A 14,743-nucleotide genomic window follows, 5' to 3' on the forward strand; every position below is an offset into this window, starting at 1 on the left:
TTAACGGACGCTGCCCACAGCTACATAACTAGCTAGAGGGCACCTGACTACTTGGACACCCCTGAGTAAGTGAAAAATTGCAAGCCACACTCATTTCAACTACGGATGAAATCTGAAATACAGTGCCTATACTCTGAGCAGTTGTACGTACTGTCATTTTTTTTTTTTTTTAATAACAGAAAATAAGTAGACAGTAAAAATTTTATTTTATGGTCTATATGGATCAAAGACAAGAGGTGATGAGCACACCGGACTGGCAGCCCACCTCATTCCTCTCTGCCCATGGTATTAGAAACATACTGGGGGTGCAAGGCACTCTACCTTTTCTTCCTCCCTTCCAGTTAATGGAAACTCCCAGAGCACTCCCACAGCACTCCCACAAGTGGTCCCTTAGCATGTTCAAGGTGCTCACCAACAGAATTATTTGTACAAGCAATAGTTTAAGAGGACAGTTTACCTCTTGAGTATAGCTCATCATTATAAACATGCAATATTATTTGTCACGTGAATGTAATATTCACCCATGAAGCTCATTTCAGTTGTGATCCTTTGAGATAATGTGAACAGACACATTTGCAATACAAAGCAAGTGTAATGAACAGCCAATTGTTTCTGTTCTAGATTACTGACCAAATTACCTGGCATTAGAAAGGGATTTCATGAACAAAATCAGTGGAAGAATTCATCTGGAGATCAATTATCCAGAAATATCTTGTTCATGACTTTATTGCAGCTTCATAAGTTAACACTTCTATCTTTGTTTCTGCAACTGCATACACCACATACTACAATGCAAATTTAAGTTGCACGCTCCTGATTTAGTGTCAATAAATGCATGCATGATGGCATTATATTAAGCAACAATATAACAAAGTAATGGCATGTATTTCCTGCTACTCAACAAAGAAAACTAAAAGAATACACTATTCATTAAACCATACAGTATAAACTAATCTGGCCTACACCTTCTCCAAGAGTTAGATATCAATGCCTGAAGAATGAATAGCACTCCTGTAGGATATGCATTTTTAGAATTATTTCCATAAGAATGAGCAAGACTCCTCTCTTTGGATAGATCCAGAAAATCTCAACGCTGATTTATAGACAAAGATACAAATAGATAAAAAAATATAAAACTTCTTTGTACACAAAGTCATCTTCAGTTTTGCACTGAAACCTACCTAAACATTCAATCCTATATCACTCCTTAAAAGAGGGTCACTTAAAGTCAAGGAATAGAAACAGCTGTGCCAGACATGCTGAAGTTTTGTTATTTTACAATCTTAAAGACCTCCAAATATTTATACTTTGGCTCTTGCTTTATTAGAGTAATTAATGAGACTCTACAACATAGAAGTTGCACAGACTCCTTCTACCTACTCCCGGAAGCTCCACCTGTGGCATTTGCAGGGTGAGGCAGAATAAAACTAAACCTCAGATGAATGACAGCGGTAATGACACTGTGATACTATCTGACCACCTCCACAGCATTTATGAACTAATATTGCATTTTACAGACTAAAAAACCAATATGCAGTGACATTAATTAATGTGCAAATAGCCTCAAAAATAACTCATGGCAGAATCAAAGAAGAGAAGTGTGGCTTCCCAGGATGAAATGCTTTAATTGCAGAAAGATATAAGACACTTTGAAATATTATTGAACGGAGGTGAGACAATACCCAGGATGGCCTCGGGACTTTTTTTTGAGGAACAGTGGATGAACTATACTGGAGTAAGTGAGGTATGAACCTGCAGCACTTCAGGTGCTCTGCAGTAGCCACATTACTCCACTACTGCACAGTAACACTGAAGAAGCTCATCCCTCAATGAAGGCTTAATCTACTTCCTAATTAGAGTGGGGTACTTAGGGAAGATCTGTGACGCCAGTAATTCCAGGAGTAGGAGATTATATCTTAACAAATTCAGTCTCACTTGTTCATAACTCAACATTGACTTGCAAAAACTAAGAGTTAGCTACTCTAAAAATCTTTTTCTATCCTTTTAACATTACTTTCAAAACAGATTTATTTTGCTTGGAAAAGATGTAATTTTTCTGGCAGACTTCTGCATGCTAGTGCACAAGATTTTTTTTCTTCCTTTGCAGTAATCTAATAGAACTTCAAAGTAAGATATTTTAACAAATCATACATAAGTATGGCTTAGGCAGATGTGTTCAAAGTTGTAATTATTCAATTATGCACTTAAAATTATAAAGTGTATTCTCATTATAAGCAACTCCAACAGCTTCCACAGTTAAGGCATTAGTCAGCTGCTGCTCTCCAGTCTTCAACAGAAGCAGAACTGATTGCTTAACAAAGCTGCAAAGTAAAACAAATGTATTCCAGTTCCAAAGACAAACTGTGCTCTTTCCTTAATTCCAATATGCATGCAATATTAATATTATTTTGCAGAATAACATCTTTAATGTTTCCACAGAACTTGAGCCCTTACACAACTGTACACGAGATATACAGGGATGCACAGAAATAACGACGGAGCTGTCACCAGTGCGCAGCCTGAACAAACCTTAATAGCACAGGCTCACCTGGCAGTTCTGCCCTTTAGGAATATCATCAGATCACACATAGTCAAATCTATAGTATACTAAGTAACCTTTCAGCTAAATTATATCAGGTCCATCTGACCACACACCCCCTTCTACTTCACTGTGATAACATCAGATTCACCTTGTACATGGTTCCCATACCCCAGCTTTACTCCCAAATACAGTCCATGCGAAGGACTTTATTGAACCCCACATGCCAACAGCAATTCCACGGCCAGGGAACTGCTACGGCTGGCTCCCAAGACATGCCTGTAGGTTTTTGTTGTCAGTTTGGGTTGAGGTTTTTTGGGAGGCTGCATTTTTTTTTTTCTTTTCCTTTGGCATTTTGAGTGTTTTTACCTGCTACCTATTTTATTATTAAATTGACTGATGAATTTTGATCATATATTACCTTTTCATTACTTAAACCCAGGTACAATTTGTACATGTTAACTATCGATCTAGAACTTCAAAAGCCTTTTGCATGAAAACTGACCTTCCCTCTGGCTTAACCTTCATGATTGCAGTTACAAACTCCTCATGGTTCTGAATTTCTATTTTCCTTTAAACAGAATTAAAAATAAAATTTTTAAGCAACTTAAATTCTTCAAAACTTTGCAATGAATGAAAATATAGATTAGAAAACAAATGTAAAAAGTTGTATGTATTGCTATGCTTTTGCCACTAGGCATTTAATAAAACCACATTTTACTTTAAAAATATTCATTACACAGCCCAAAAGCTTTAAGTATCTAATAAAAATGCTACAAAATAAAAATTCCAAATCTTAATCACAAGGAAAATATTCAGTGTTGTAACAAGAACAAAGATGAAAAACAAAGCTATAAATGTAGAAATATAGACTTTTGGACTTCTATAATTAGACAATAAGGTGATATTTTCATGTTTAAAATTTTATGAAGACTTATTTAAGTAGGAACATTATTTCTATTTCTTTACTGAGGAGCCAGAATAAGCATGACAATCATTATTTGAGACTGGATTTTCCAATTAAAAAACTGCCTTGCTTTGAGGTGCTGCAACTTAAATCGATATGAAATAAGAAAAACAAGAAACAGCTGTAACTTTTTTAAAAAACTTAGTCTTTGATGAAAAGGTTAGTTCAGTGACAAAATTTTTGTGTGGATTAAGTGTTCTTTAAAGAATATGAACGTACTCGGTAACAGCTGGTAACAGTACTGTTTCCAATATGGTTACAGCACAATTACTTAACCCTGTCAAATCACAGCTACCACTTCGATATTAGTGATACCACCCTGACACTGGTGAGTGTGTTATCCTTGATTATTCCACCAGATCCACAGAGCACAGAGGGTATAAGATGAATAGCTACAAAACCTATCCTATACAGCCGTTTAGAGTGTCAGAGTACCTGCTGAGGTCTAAGAAGAGGCTGACACTAAAGTGCCAATTCCATGTTTTGAAGGAGGAATGGCCGGTCATCCTGCAATAGCAGTGCCCCAGCACACTCGCCACATGCTGGAAAAGAAGTGCAGTTCATTTCCACTACCAGTTGTCTGTGTATACTAATATTTGGAATGAAGACAGGAAGGAAGGAAAGGAAGGAAAACATTGTTTTAAGGTTAGAATGGGAATTTGAAGTGGAGATAATGGGATTAAACTACTTGCCTACGTAGAATAAGCCAGAAATTAAACACCGAACAGATTCACAATCCTGTAGACACATAAAAATCTTCAAAAGTAATTTTTAACAAAAAGCTAGATAATAAATGCATCCGTCCCTACATCTCAAAAAAGACCCTTTGTGCTATAGAATCTTCTTGCCCCCAAAACATTTGCTGTCCCAAGCTGGTATTTCAACAGTTTTATAGCTGGGAGAAAAGTAAATAATCTTTTTGTTGTAGAGGAATTCTAACAGAAATCACCCCATTTTAGTCTGGTACAAATACACTGGAACAGATCAGTATTTTCTGCTAGTGCTCGGCTCCCTTGCTTCATTTTTAACACCCTCAGGAAGGAATCTTCTAATTTCATTTTACCTACCCAGACATGTAGTTACTCCACAAGCAAGTAATTTTGCCTTTTTTCTTTTTTTAAAGAAATCAACCAATATATTTTTCTGTATCATTCTTAAAAAGTAAGAAACATATCTTTGTGAAGGTGGCAGAGTAAGGCTATGCAGATTTTCTTCTCACATTTTTCCTTAGAATGTGCAAAATCAGTAAGCAATGCAGCATCTAGGGGCTGAGCAACATCCATTTCTCACTGAAGGAAAGAGCTTCAGCAATCAAATGGGACTTTTTTTAACAACATATTGCTTCTGCCATCACAGTAGTCGCTGTCTCTCAAAGAAAAAAGAATAGTGATTTCAATTGCTTAAGGAAAGATTCTATATTAATGCTTTAGTTCAGATTAGAAATGTGCTTTTGAAGCAAATTCGTTGATCACCCCCGCTTACTGCTCCTTGGTTCATATGACAGAGCTGCCTTGGAGCATATTAACTTAATTCCTTTTGGGCAAGATTAAACCAGATGTGCTCAAACTGCTAACTGGTCTAGTCCTGCGTACGGAACACATTAGCAAGTGTGAAGTAAAACTCTCCAAAACACAGACGAACACAGTCTTCAACACCAACACATAGGTGTTTCATACTCTACATGTGCTCCCTTTACACCACACCACTTATTAATGTAGATGTAGTCTAAACCATGCAAGGAAACCTTCAGCTCTTCCTACAGGGCACGTACCTTTCAAGATGTAAACCCATGGTCATTGAACTTTTGTAGCACAAAACCTCTAATGATGCTCTATGCACTTTTGCCAAGACCAGGACTCTGGGCTACACTGACTTTTAATCCAGCTGAGTACAGCCATTGAAGAACAAGTTCATTTATGAAGCTAACTGCTACTTCCTTATGAAGCATAAGCATTAGATCTGACATGGAAATAAGACACACAAAGAACAACTTCTTGAATATAAATCTAGAAAGGCAGTATACAAGAAGGGTGGGGGCAATGCTTTCTGTAAGAAGCTGAAAAATAATGAGTGTCTCCCCCTTTTTCAGGGGATTTCTCTGCAGTTTGTGAGTCAAGGCAAAGACAGGTTGCTTCTGACATGCAGATCATTTGAGACAGATGTCAAAAGGGGGGGAAGAAATGCTGACTAAAGCAGGGAAAAAGTCAATCCAATCCACCTTTTTTCTTGTCTATCTCTGCCAAAGGGTGAGGCATAGGGAGTGAATTTAAAACCCAACACACCAAAACAAACCCCATGTTGTCTGCTGTAGCTGTATAGTCAGGCTATGAACCTGGCATCAATCACCATCCTCTCAGCCTTCTGTACTGCTCCCCTTCTCCTGGGGTATGCACAAACAAAAGCTAGATGTGGAATTTATTAACAAAAGGCATTATGTCATAGCAATATGCAGCCAAAAGAGATGAGGGTCCCTTGCTTCAATGACATCAACAGGCTTCTGGAGGTCAACGCAGCAAAACACATCTGCTAAGTTGTATGTCTGGGTGCCCATGGAGCAACACACCCTCTCCAGCTTACCCACTGCACAAACAGCAAACCTCTGCAAAGGCGACATGCTCCCTGCTGCATTTAGCAACCTCTAACAGTTAGAGCTTGATACGTTCTCTGTAATTTTGTATTAAATTTGTACCTGCTGCAACCAAAAAGGACAGTTAGCTGTTAGCAACCTTCTCCAACTTTCGGGTTAACTTTTCTGGTGCTTTTCAGAAAGCACCAACACAGTGGAAGTGTGTCATCTCTATAAAGGAAAACCTTTTTGAACATAAACAGCCCTTCCATTGAACTATAATATATATCCAGCAAAAAAATAAAAATTAAGAACATGGAGCAGCAAGATATCTTCATCTCAGCTGAATCCAAGTGACACAACTGGGAAGAAACAAAGCTGTCATATGTAAGACTCTTCAGAGGAGTTTCTCCCAGTAACTAATTAGAAACTGCAAACACTGAAATAGGCTGTGATTGTTCCCCCTCCCCCAGACTACTTACAAAGAACTTCTTCCTCAGAAAACCACGAGAAAAGCTGCTACTATTGGTGAATACACGTGATACATTTTCACACTGGGTTTTAGGTCTGAACTTGCACAAGCACTGAACATGGAGAACTACATTCAACAATTGCCTACATGCTATTAGAATCCACATACAGATAACTGCCCTGTATCCTCAGGTTTCAGTAGCTAATTCTGTAACTGCCATGATACATATAATGAACAAAAAATTATGACAGCCAGAAGTTGAGACCTAATGCTTTAATCCTCAGCAATAATTTCGCCTAGATTTCACGTTTTCAAGCCTATGCTCTAGTTATGAGTCAGTAAATTTCAGGGAATTGCCTCATTCACAATCCGTATTATCACCTTGGATCCTGGTAACAATTAAGACCCATGAAGTCCTGGGCCCTATTTATTCTACAGCATTTTTGCCATGGTCCAAGATGTTTCCTTTCCTCTGGATAAGAGGAACTTGTTTCTCTGACCTATTCCTGACAGAGCAGGTCCAGTATGGGAATACACAAACATCATTGCTTACCCCAGTCAATAGGAACAAAATCAGAAGTGTTGAAGAAAGCAGCTTTCCTTCTGACAGAGGTCACTTGACTCCCTAGTTGAGTAACTTCTGTCCAGAAGTACAGGCAAATGCTTCTTTGGAAAGAATCAGCTTGTACTGAATGATACCTACCAGTACACTGCTCCTGCAAGAGTAGAAACCACTTCCTGAACGCAAAATACTAACATGGAACGAAAGAAACAGCTCACACACAGACAGACAGAAATGGCCTAAGTACTACAGTGATATGCAAAAGCCTACTACTTATTTGGAAGTGTTGTAATCAAGCTGACACACCCTATTTCCACCAGAAACACCATTATAGGCAAAAAATAAGGAGAATTCTGTTCCTTGGATTGTCTTCTAAAACTGCTTTCACCTTTATGACCCGTTTAAGTTTTGTTACTTTTCTTCTCAATATCGTTATGTTGAGAACCTCATCAACCCTCCCAGAGCAGGACTCCAGCCTGGCACTCACCTTCCTTTCTTTAGTTTCTGGAAAGAGAACAGGAGTAATTGCAAACTCTGGTAACTGAGCACTCTTGTAATCGGAAACCGAGTGATCTATCCACCAAGCAGAAACAACAGTATGCTGTTAACAGCTTTTCTCTTTTGTTACATTTAAAAGCAAGCTTGTTTGGGGCACTAAGCAGCCAACGTCAAGAGAAAAAAATAGCAGTTACTTGCAACTACCATCTGCCATTCAATTTTACCAAATGCAAATACTAAAAGAGAGTTTCAGGAGCTGTTACACTTTTTCACCACTGAAGACAGTTAAAGTTTGCAATAATTGCCATTTTTCTAGAAACAAGAACAAATACAGCAAATGTTTCCAGGGCACTGAGATTACAGTCCAGGAAACCCAGGTCTAACCTAGCAGAAGAGACAGTGGCTGCAAAAGGAGAAAAAACCCCACGCATTTCTGAATTTTACTGCTTACAAGTCATCTCATGCAGGACTAGCAGGAACAAAGATAACCTTCTCCATCACCCCTTCCCTAGTGACAAGGGGATATTATCTGCACCTTTCCCCCCCCATTTCTAAAGCTTCTTGTAAATAAGATGCTATATCTTTGCTTGTTACATTCAGTTAAGCACTTCTGCACATAGCAACTTCTCCCAAGCCATTTAATACAGCAGTCTTATCAGCAAGAGCCAGCTTTGGCTTTGTAAAGAAAATAATCAGGTTATATTCACTTAGTTCAAACGCATCCACCTTAATTTGAAGAGCACTGACTTGATAAATACGTTAGTGTAAAAGTGTTTCACCAACACAACTGTGTTCATGGATCTGTGCATTATATAATTTTTTAAGTATTTAACTACTCAGAAGTGCTCTAGATAGTAGAGCTTTTAGAAAAAAAAAAAACACACAAACCAAAAAACATTTCCTCTAGCAAAAAAAAAAACCTGAACCAAATTGGTGTTTGTGCAGGCAAAATTTGTCCAAGGAAAGTTCTTTCTTCTGTAAGTAGTGGATTCACACCTTAATCACTCTATTTTCTGCAACTAAGTACTCAGATAAGTGCTCCCACCACAGAGACCATTCTACCAGCAGTTCATTTTGCATCTTCCTGTCTTCAGCCACACAGCACAGGGACTAGCACTGACTCAACCAGGGGGAGTCTGAGCAAGATCAAACACTGAGAACTGTGCTGCACTCCTTTTCTGACTCCCCCCACCCCGCCCCATCTTTTGAAGTGGAACATGAACTTTTTGTTAAATCAAATGAACCTGAAATGTACTTACAGTCCTTCTGAACACAACTTCAAATAGAAATGCCAGCTTCCAGGCTCTGATAGAATGACAAGATACTACAAACAAAAACGCCTTCATACGAAAAACATAGTAAATTTCAAGCGCAAGAGCAAATGTTATTCTCGTCCTCTGAGTCTAGATCACAAACTGATTTTGTTGTTTGTTTTTTAAAATAATGGGAAGGCATGCTTCTTCTCACTGAAGTGGCAGCTGCAGCATCTCTTTAAAAACAGCCCCAGGATTCCATTTCTCTATAGAGACAACAATTTCATTTACTTTAATTTCCTAAGCATGCCCACTCAAAACCTTATTTTCCCCCCTTCCCCCCCCCCCCCCCCCCCCAAATACAAAAACACTTTTCTGTTGAACCAAATCTATATTCGATACCAGGAAACAGTACCACACACTGACAATAACATGAGGAAGAAAAATAATTAACAAACACTGACTTATCCCCTATTTTCATAGGGCCCTTACACTTCCAAAAATGAGGGTAATATTCTTAGCTATTATGGTCTGAATTTCAGCAAGGTAGAAAGAACAGCCAAGAATGGCAGAAAATAATACAACACTAGAACATTTTCAGCACCTCCACAGTACTATATCATGCGCTGTGTGTCTTCAATTTTTTCCCAGGAAGCTGCTACCAAGTTTAGAATTTTATTTAGGCATACTTAAACTCAATTTAAAGATCCCATTTATCCAAGATTTAACCAAGTCAGATCACAGTTAGGAGTTTATACATATCATGACATATTATCTTACTTAGAAATAAGATAAAAACTAAGTATCTTAGTTTTAATAAACTGATAGTAAGACTGAAACAAAATCCATGGAAGTTGCTCATTAAACAATAGAACCATATCAGCAACACAGTTGGTGACAGCTTATTTTTCAATATTTTCTTTTAATTTTACTCCTGCAACTAACTCAGAGCTGGGGAGAAGTATTTCAGATTTCACACACAACCACAGGTGTTTTCCTTTCAGTAGTTCATCTGACATTTCTATTTGATTCTCATATTATCATTCACATAAAACAAATTATATAGCATCACACATCTGACATTACTTATGTCCTAAAGATTTGGCTGGTGTTACCTCTTCTTTGCCATTGGGAAAAAAAAAACCAACCAACCCACCCCCCACCCCAAAACACATTAATTTTCTCATTGCCTGAAAAATGCATACACTTAAAATCAAATGTATTTTATTTTAAGGAAATAACAGCTGAGCTTTCCATGATCCTGCTGCAGCAATCATCTTACCAGGTTTCATGATATCATTAAACCCGTTTGTCACAAAACAGAACATCAGGTCCATGGGTGGGCATTCTTCATTGTCCTGCTACTTCCAAGGTGATCTGATCTGCTGCATGGCTAAAACCTCTTCTTAGGGAGACTTTTCCAAATAGCAAGAACAAGATGATCACAGCCGATCATCTCCCATCACTCCAAGGTACCAGGCTCCCTGACCTCAGTGTAGCCACCTTGTTCACCCACCCTTCTCCCAGGATGTCAACTCAGTCACCCTAAAAACCACAGCAAAGCTCCTTTCCCCCAGCCCTTCACTGGAGAGAAGGGCACTACTACCCAAATAAAGGCAAAAGGGAAAATATCTTCAGTGCTAATCACTCATCATTTGGTATCCATTTACAATACGGATAGCAATTGCTTCAGAGAGAAGAGGGGAGCAGCTGGATGAAAACAGAGATACTGCAGTAGGGCTGGCTCACAGAAAGGAGATCACCGGGCTGGATACTGAACTGAACACAGGGCACAGGAATTCTCCAGCTGCACAAATGACCTACAATTCCAGTTCTCCGAGCTGCTCACCACTATGCAAACTTTTCCAATTTGAACTCTAAGTCCAATTACCTCTGCCTTTGCTAATTGCCCCTCAAAGAACTAGCCAGGCCAGTACCAAGGTCCCTGTGCTCGCACAAACACGCACGCATGGTGGCAGGTTGCAGGCAAACTCAGCAGTTCACCCCAGAAGTTGCCCACAGGAGCACTTAATGGGAAACGTACCACCTGAAGCATATTCTATTTACATTAACCCATTAGCTTAACAGAGAAACTGCTGCCAGCATTATGCAGTTCACTAACTAGCAGGGAGTGCCCCGAGTACATCATGACAACCCCAGGGGTATCGTAATCCTTTGAACCACACCACGTCCATAATGATACCTGTCAATATTTTGATAATGAAATTAAAGAGTAACAGCATAAGCAACCACACAATAAAACATTCATTATGTCATAAGGGAAAATATAAATTGGTTCCCCCAGATAATCAAGAAAACCATGACTTCATACCAAGGTATATTTTTGAACAAAATAAGTTGAAGTGTGCCACATTTCTTCATTTGGATGCTTTAAAAAGGAAATTGTATTTAAGTTCTCTAATCATTTGCTATTTTCTCCCTATTTGCTGTGGATTTCTGTAATACCTTAAAGCACTGCAGTTTTCCAGACTCCCATTATAAGAAAAATTCAATAGGTTTACTTACGCATTAGGTTGTAAATGTGCTTTTCTGCAACATGTTCCGTAAACAGCTTTATAAGGTCATCTTTTAAGTCTCTGTTAAGCTTGGTTTCTATGTAAAATTTATTCTGGAAAATAAGAGAGAAGTTTTCAAGTTTGTTTTTCATAATAGCAAATAAAGTAAGCTTACTTTTTCCATGAATAAAAATAGTTCAAAATTTTAAGGCTGTAGAATGTTTGACCTGTAAAATGCTTCCTTGGTGACTATTTGTACTACATAGAACATTCCTAAACAACAAAAAACCATGTATTTAAAATCAAGAATGCATGTGGTACTACTGGTAACAAAACAACTTATATACACGTGCACCTTTTTTTCCTTTATATCTAAAGATATATCTCCATGTCAATCCAGACTGGGGAGTTTGTGGAAAAATAATTTCATTTTAGAACTTTATAAATGGTCTAACACCAAAATATGGCTGGACATCATGTTTATAACAAAAGACAACATTTTTACCAATTTCTAAAAGTGATTAAGCCATTAAAATAGGTATGTTACAATAATAAATTGTCAGTACAGCTATCTACTTCTGTGTTTCAGCTATAATCTCAGACGATAGATACTTAGAATTAATCAACTGTGGAAATAAATGATACGTACAAATCTATACCTAACTCAACTATATTAGAATTTTAGGATTCAATTATCTTGATACACCCAGCATTAATAATAAGTTCACTTCTTCAACCCTCAAAGGAAAGTCTATTCATGAGTTCCTTGAGGGCCTCTATACCTAATGTACCCAGTGGTGTTATTCCTCAGCTCCCAGCCTGCAATTAATAGTAAGATTTCTTGTCTGTATCTTATTCATAGGTGGACTTTAAATGCTGGAAAAAATAATTGTTTCAAAGTAAATCTCCTATCGTTACAACCCTACCATGGACGCAGAATGACTGAATTCATTTGGACAACTTGTATAAGAGTTAAACAGATACAGTAATAAAAAAATCAGCTTAATAAAAAATAACGTACTGGAACACTTATCTGAGAGATGTACTAGAGGAAGGGATATCTTAAGGGAAAAAGGTTTTTTCACACTTTAAACCAAGTTGTTCTCCTTTTGCTAAAGCATTTAACGTAATTGAAACAAACCCTCAGAACACTATTACAGCAATCTTTACTTTTTTTTGTGAAACCCATTTTCTTGGCCATACCAAAACTATACACATACCATAATAAATTTCAGTGGTTTCTGTATGGACAGTTTTCAAGGCAAGCATTCAGCAGCGGTTATTTACCTTTAAGGAAAACTGAGCCTGTTAGAACAAAGGCAATCCAAGGGCTGAGTGCATGCCCCTGTTGAAGCTTAGGTTTGTTGCAGTGATGGACAACAACCCTAAAAAGATTTTTTTTTTTTTTTTTAAATTCAGTAACTTCCAACTGCCAGTTCCCTCCCAGAAGCTAGCCTACCTGTACAGGTTTTATCAAGGGCTATTACTCTGTTGTTTCCCCCTCACCTGGGCTTTCCTTTGAACAGAGATTGAGGGAAAGGCTCTGCAGACAGAATAACCTGTCTTGTAAGAAAGAGACTAACTTCATTTACAGTATTTTTGGTCAATGTTGCAATTACCATTGCAACAGAAATTCACAACACCATGCTACAATTTTCCATCAGACCTAACTTCCTAATCCATTTCCACCTCAAGCTTCCTGACCACATACTACCATGTACCCACTGGTGCAACACACAGGAGTGACCAGAGCATCTCAGCGCAAGTCTACAGACCAGCATCAAACCCAACAACGCCAATCTACTGATTCATATGAACTGACAGATAAGATGCACCTGGCCAAGGAAATAACTTATTCTGTTCCCTTCCCAGCCTCCAGACCTTCATATATTAAAAGCAGCTGGCAATGACGTGCAAACTTTGATGCTTTCTTTTGTTTAAGAGTTGGAAAGCCTGTATCTTAAGTTTCAAAAGTAGAAAAGTGACCCCAGTAGTTTCAAGGAGAAGAGTTACAACACAGTACTTATACACAGAGGAACTGTAAAATACTCGCATTTGCTCACCTGGAAACACCTTTACAAAAAGATGTTACAGTTGCATCGCTTTAAATAGACAATGAAAAGTCACCTAACAAGTACTTCATTTCCAGTCCACTGCTGAAGGGAGATAGCAGAAGAGCTCTCACCTTCCCAATTCTTGTTAGTGGAAAACCAGGAAGATTTTCTGTATAAGATGTCACTACCTAGGCTTTACCAGTATTTCCTGAAAAGTGCGCCAAGTCACCTAGAAGTCTAACTGACAGGTAAAAGGTAAACAGATATCAATAACTGAGGAAGTCAGATATGATATAAGCATTTCCTCTACAAAACATCATAAAGCAATCTAGCAAACGTTAAAAGACATAATTGTGTTAATATTAAGTCAAAATCAATACATACTTGAAAAAGTATGAGTACTTACCTCATCTACATATACTCACATATATTTGTGTATACAGACACTCACAAAATGCCTTCTAGCTGATAAGCAATGCAGTGCAATACCACCCAGTTAGAACAGTAATATTTTAGAGGCAATGAAAACATTCTTAGCTACCCTAAAACCACAGTGCTCAAAGATTAGGTTCATTTCATGCCACAAGATAAATATAATTAACAACTGAGAACCTATTATTAAAAAATATATCATCTAAACACTGATTTTTTCTTCAATTAGAAACATGATATTTATTCATTCATGTGTGCAGCATACTGTGATATGTTCAATCTGTAAGCATACAGAATAACCTCATTTATATTTACAAAGCAAACAGTTACTCACTAGGAATTATTCTTAGGAATAAAACACTGAGTCCTAAGCTGACTTCTAGTTTAATTTGCTTCATCTGAAGTTACACCCCAGAACTTCTGAAGGGACTTAAACCCACAGAGTTTTGGAGGGACAAAAGTGCTTTGGGCCTCCATCCTTTCTTGATAAGTCCACTGTAACAGCATAAGACTGAAAAAAAACCAACCATCACCATGTGAAAAAGGAAATCATTAGCACTCCTAGCAAAAGAAGGAAAAAGAAAAACTCAATTGCAAAGTCAACCCTCTTGACTATCACTCAAGATAAGCTTTGAAACACCTTGGTCACCATACACAAGCAGGTTAAGAAAGCACCTTTCTTGTATTCCCACCATTCACACACAAGAACATGGTTTGGTGCATATCAAGATAAAGAGAAGTTCTGCTGCTGCTATCAAAACACAGAGGACTAAGCCTAAGGCAAAATACTCTGTCTTTTTTGGCCACCAAGGGACAAACACACTTTCCAGTTGTACAAAAAAAAAACTTTGGGTTTTCCTTTGCTTCATAGATTTTTTTTTTTA

At 37.8% G+C, this 14,743-nt stretch overlaps 1 protein-coding gene across 5 annotated transcripts in view; it reads right to left on the bottom strand.

The window, feature by feature from the left end:
* CACUL1 (CDK2 associated cullin domain 1) overlaps positions 1-14,743 on the bottom strand; it is a 53,756-nt gene that overhangs the window by 15,578 nt on the left and 23,435 nt on the right. For all 5 annotated transcript variants that reach the window (XR_010375008.1, XM_064464254.1, XM_064464255.1 and 2 more), the window contains one exon: positions 11,384-11,486. Coding sequence is in view for 4 of the 5 variants with exons in the window: in XM_064464254.1 (XP_064320324.1) it covers positions 11,384-11,486 (103 nt within the window). In the remaining variant the exon portion in view is untranslated. The remainder of the gene's footprint in view (positions 1-11,383; positions 11,487-14,743) is intronic.

Source organism: Phalacrocorax carbo, chromosome 12, assembly GCF_963921805.1.
Source record: "Phalacrocorax carbo chromosome 12, bPhaCar2.1, whole genome shotgun sequence".
In the NCBI taxonomy this organism is placed as follows: domain Eukaryota; kingdom Metazoa; phylum Chordata; class Aves; order Suliformes; family Phalacrocoracidae; genus Phalacrocorax; species Phalacrocorax carbo.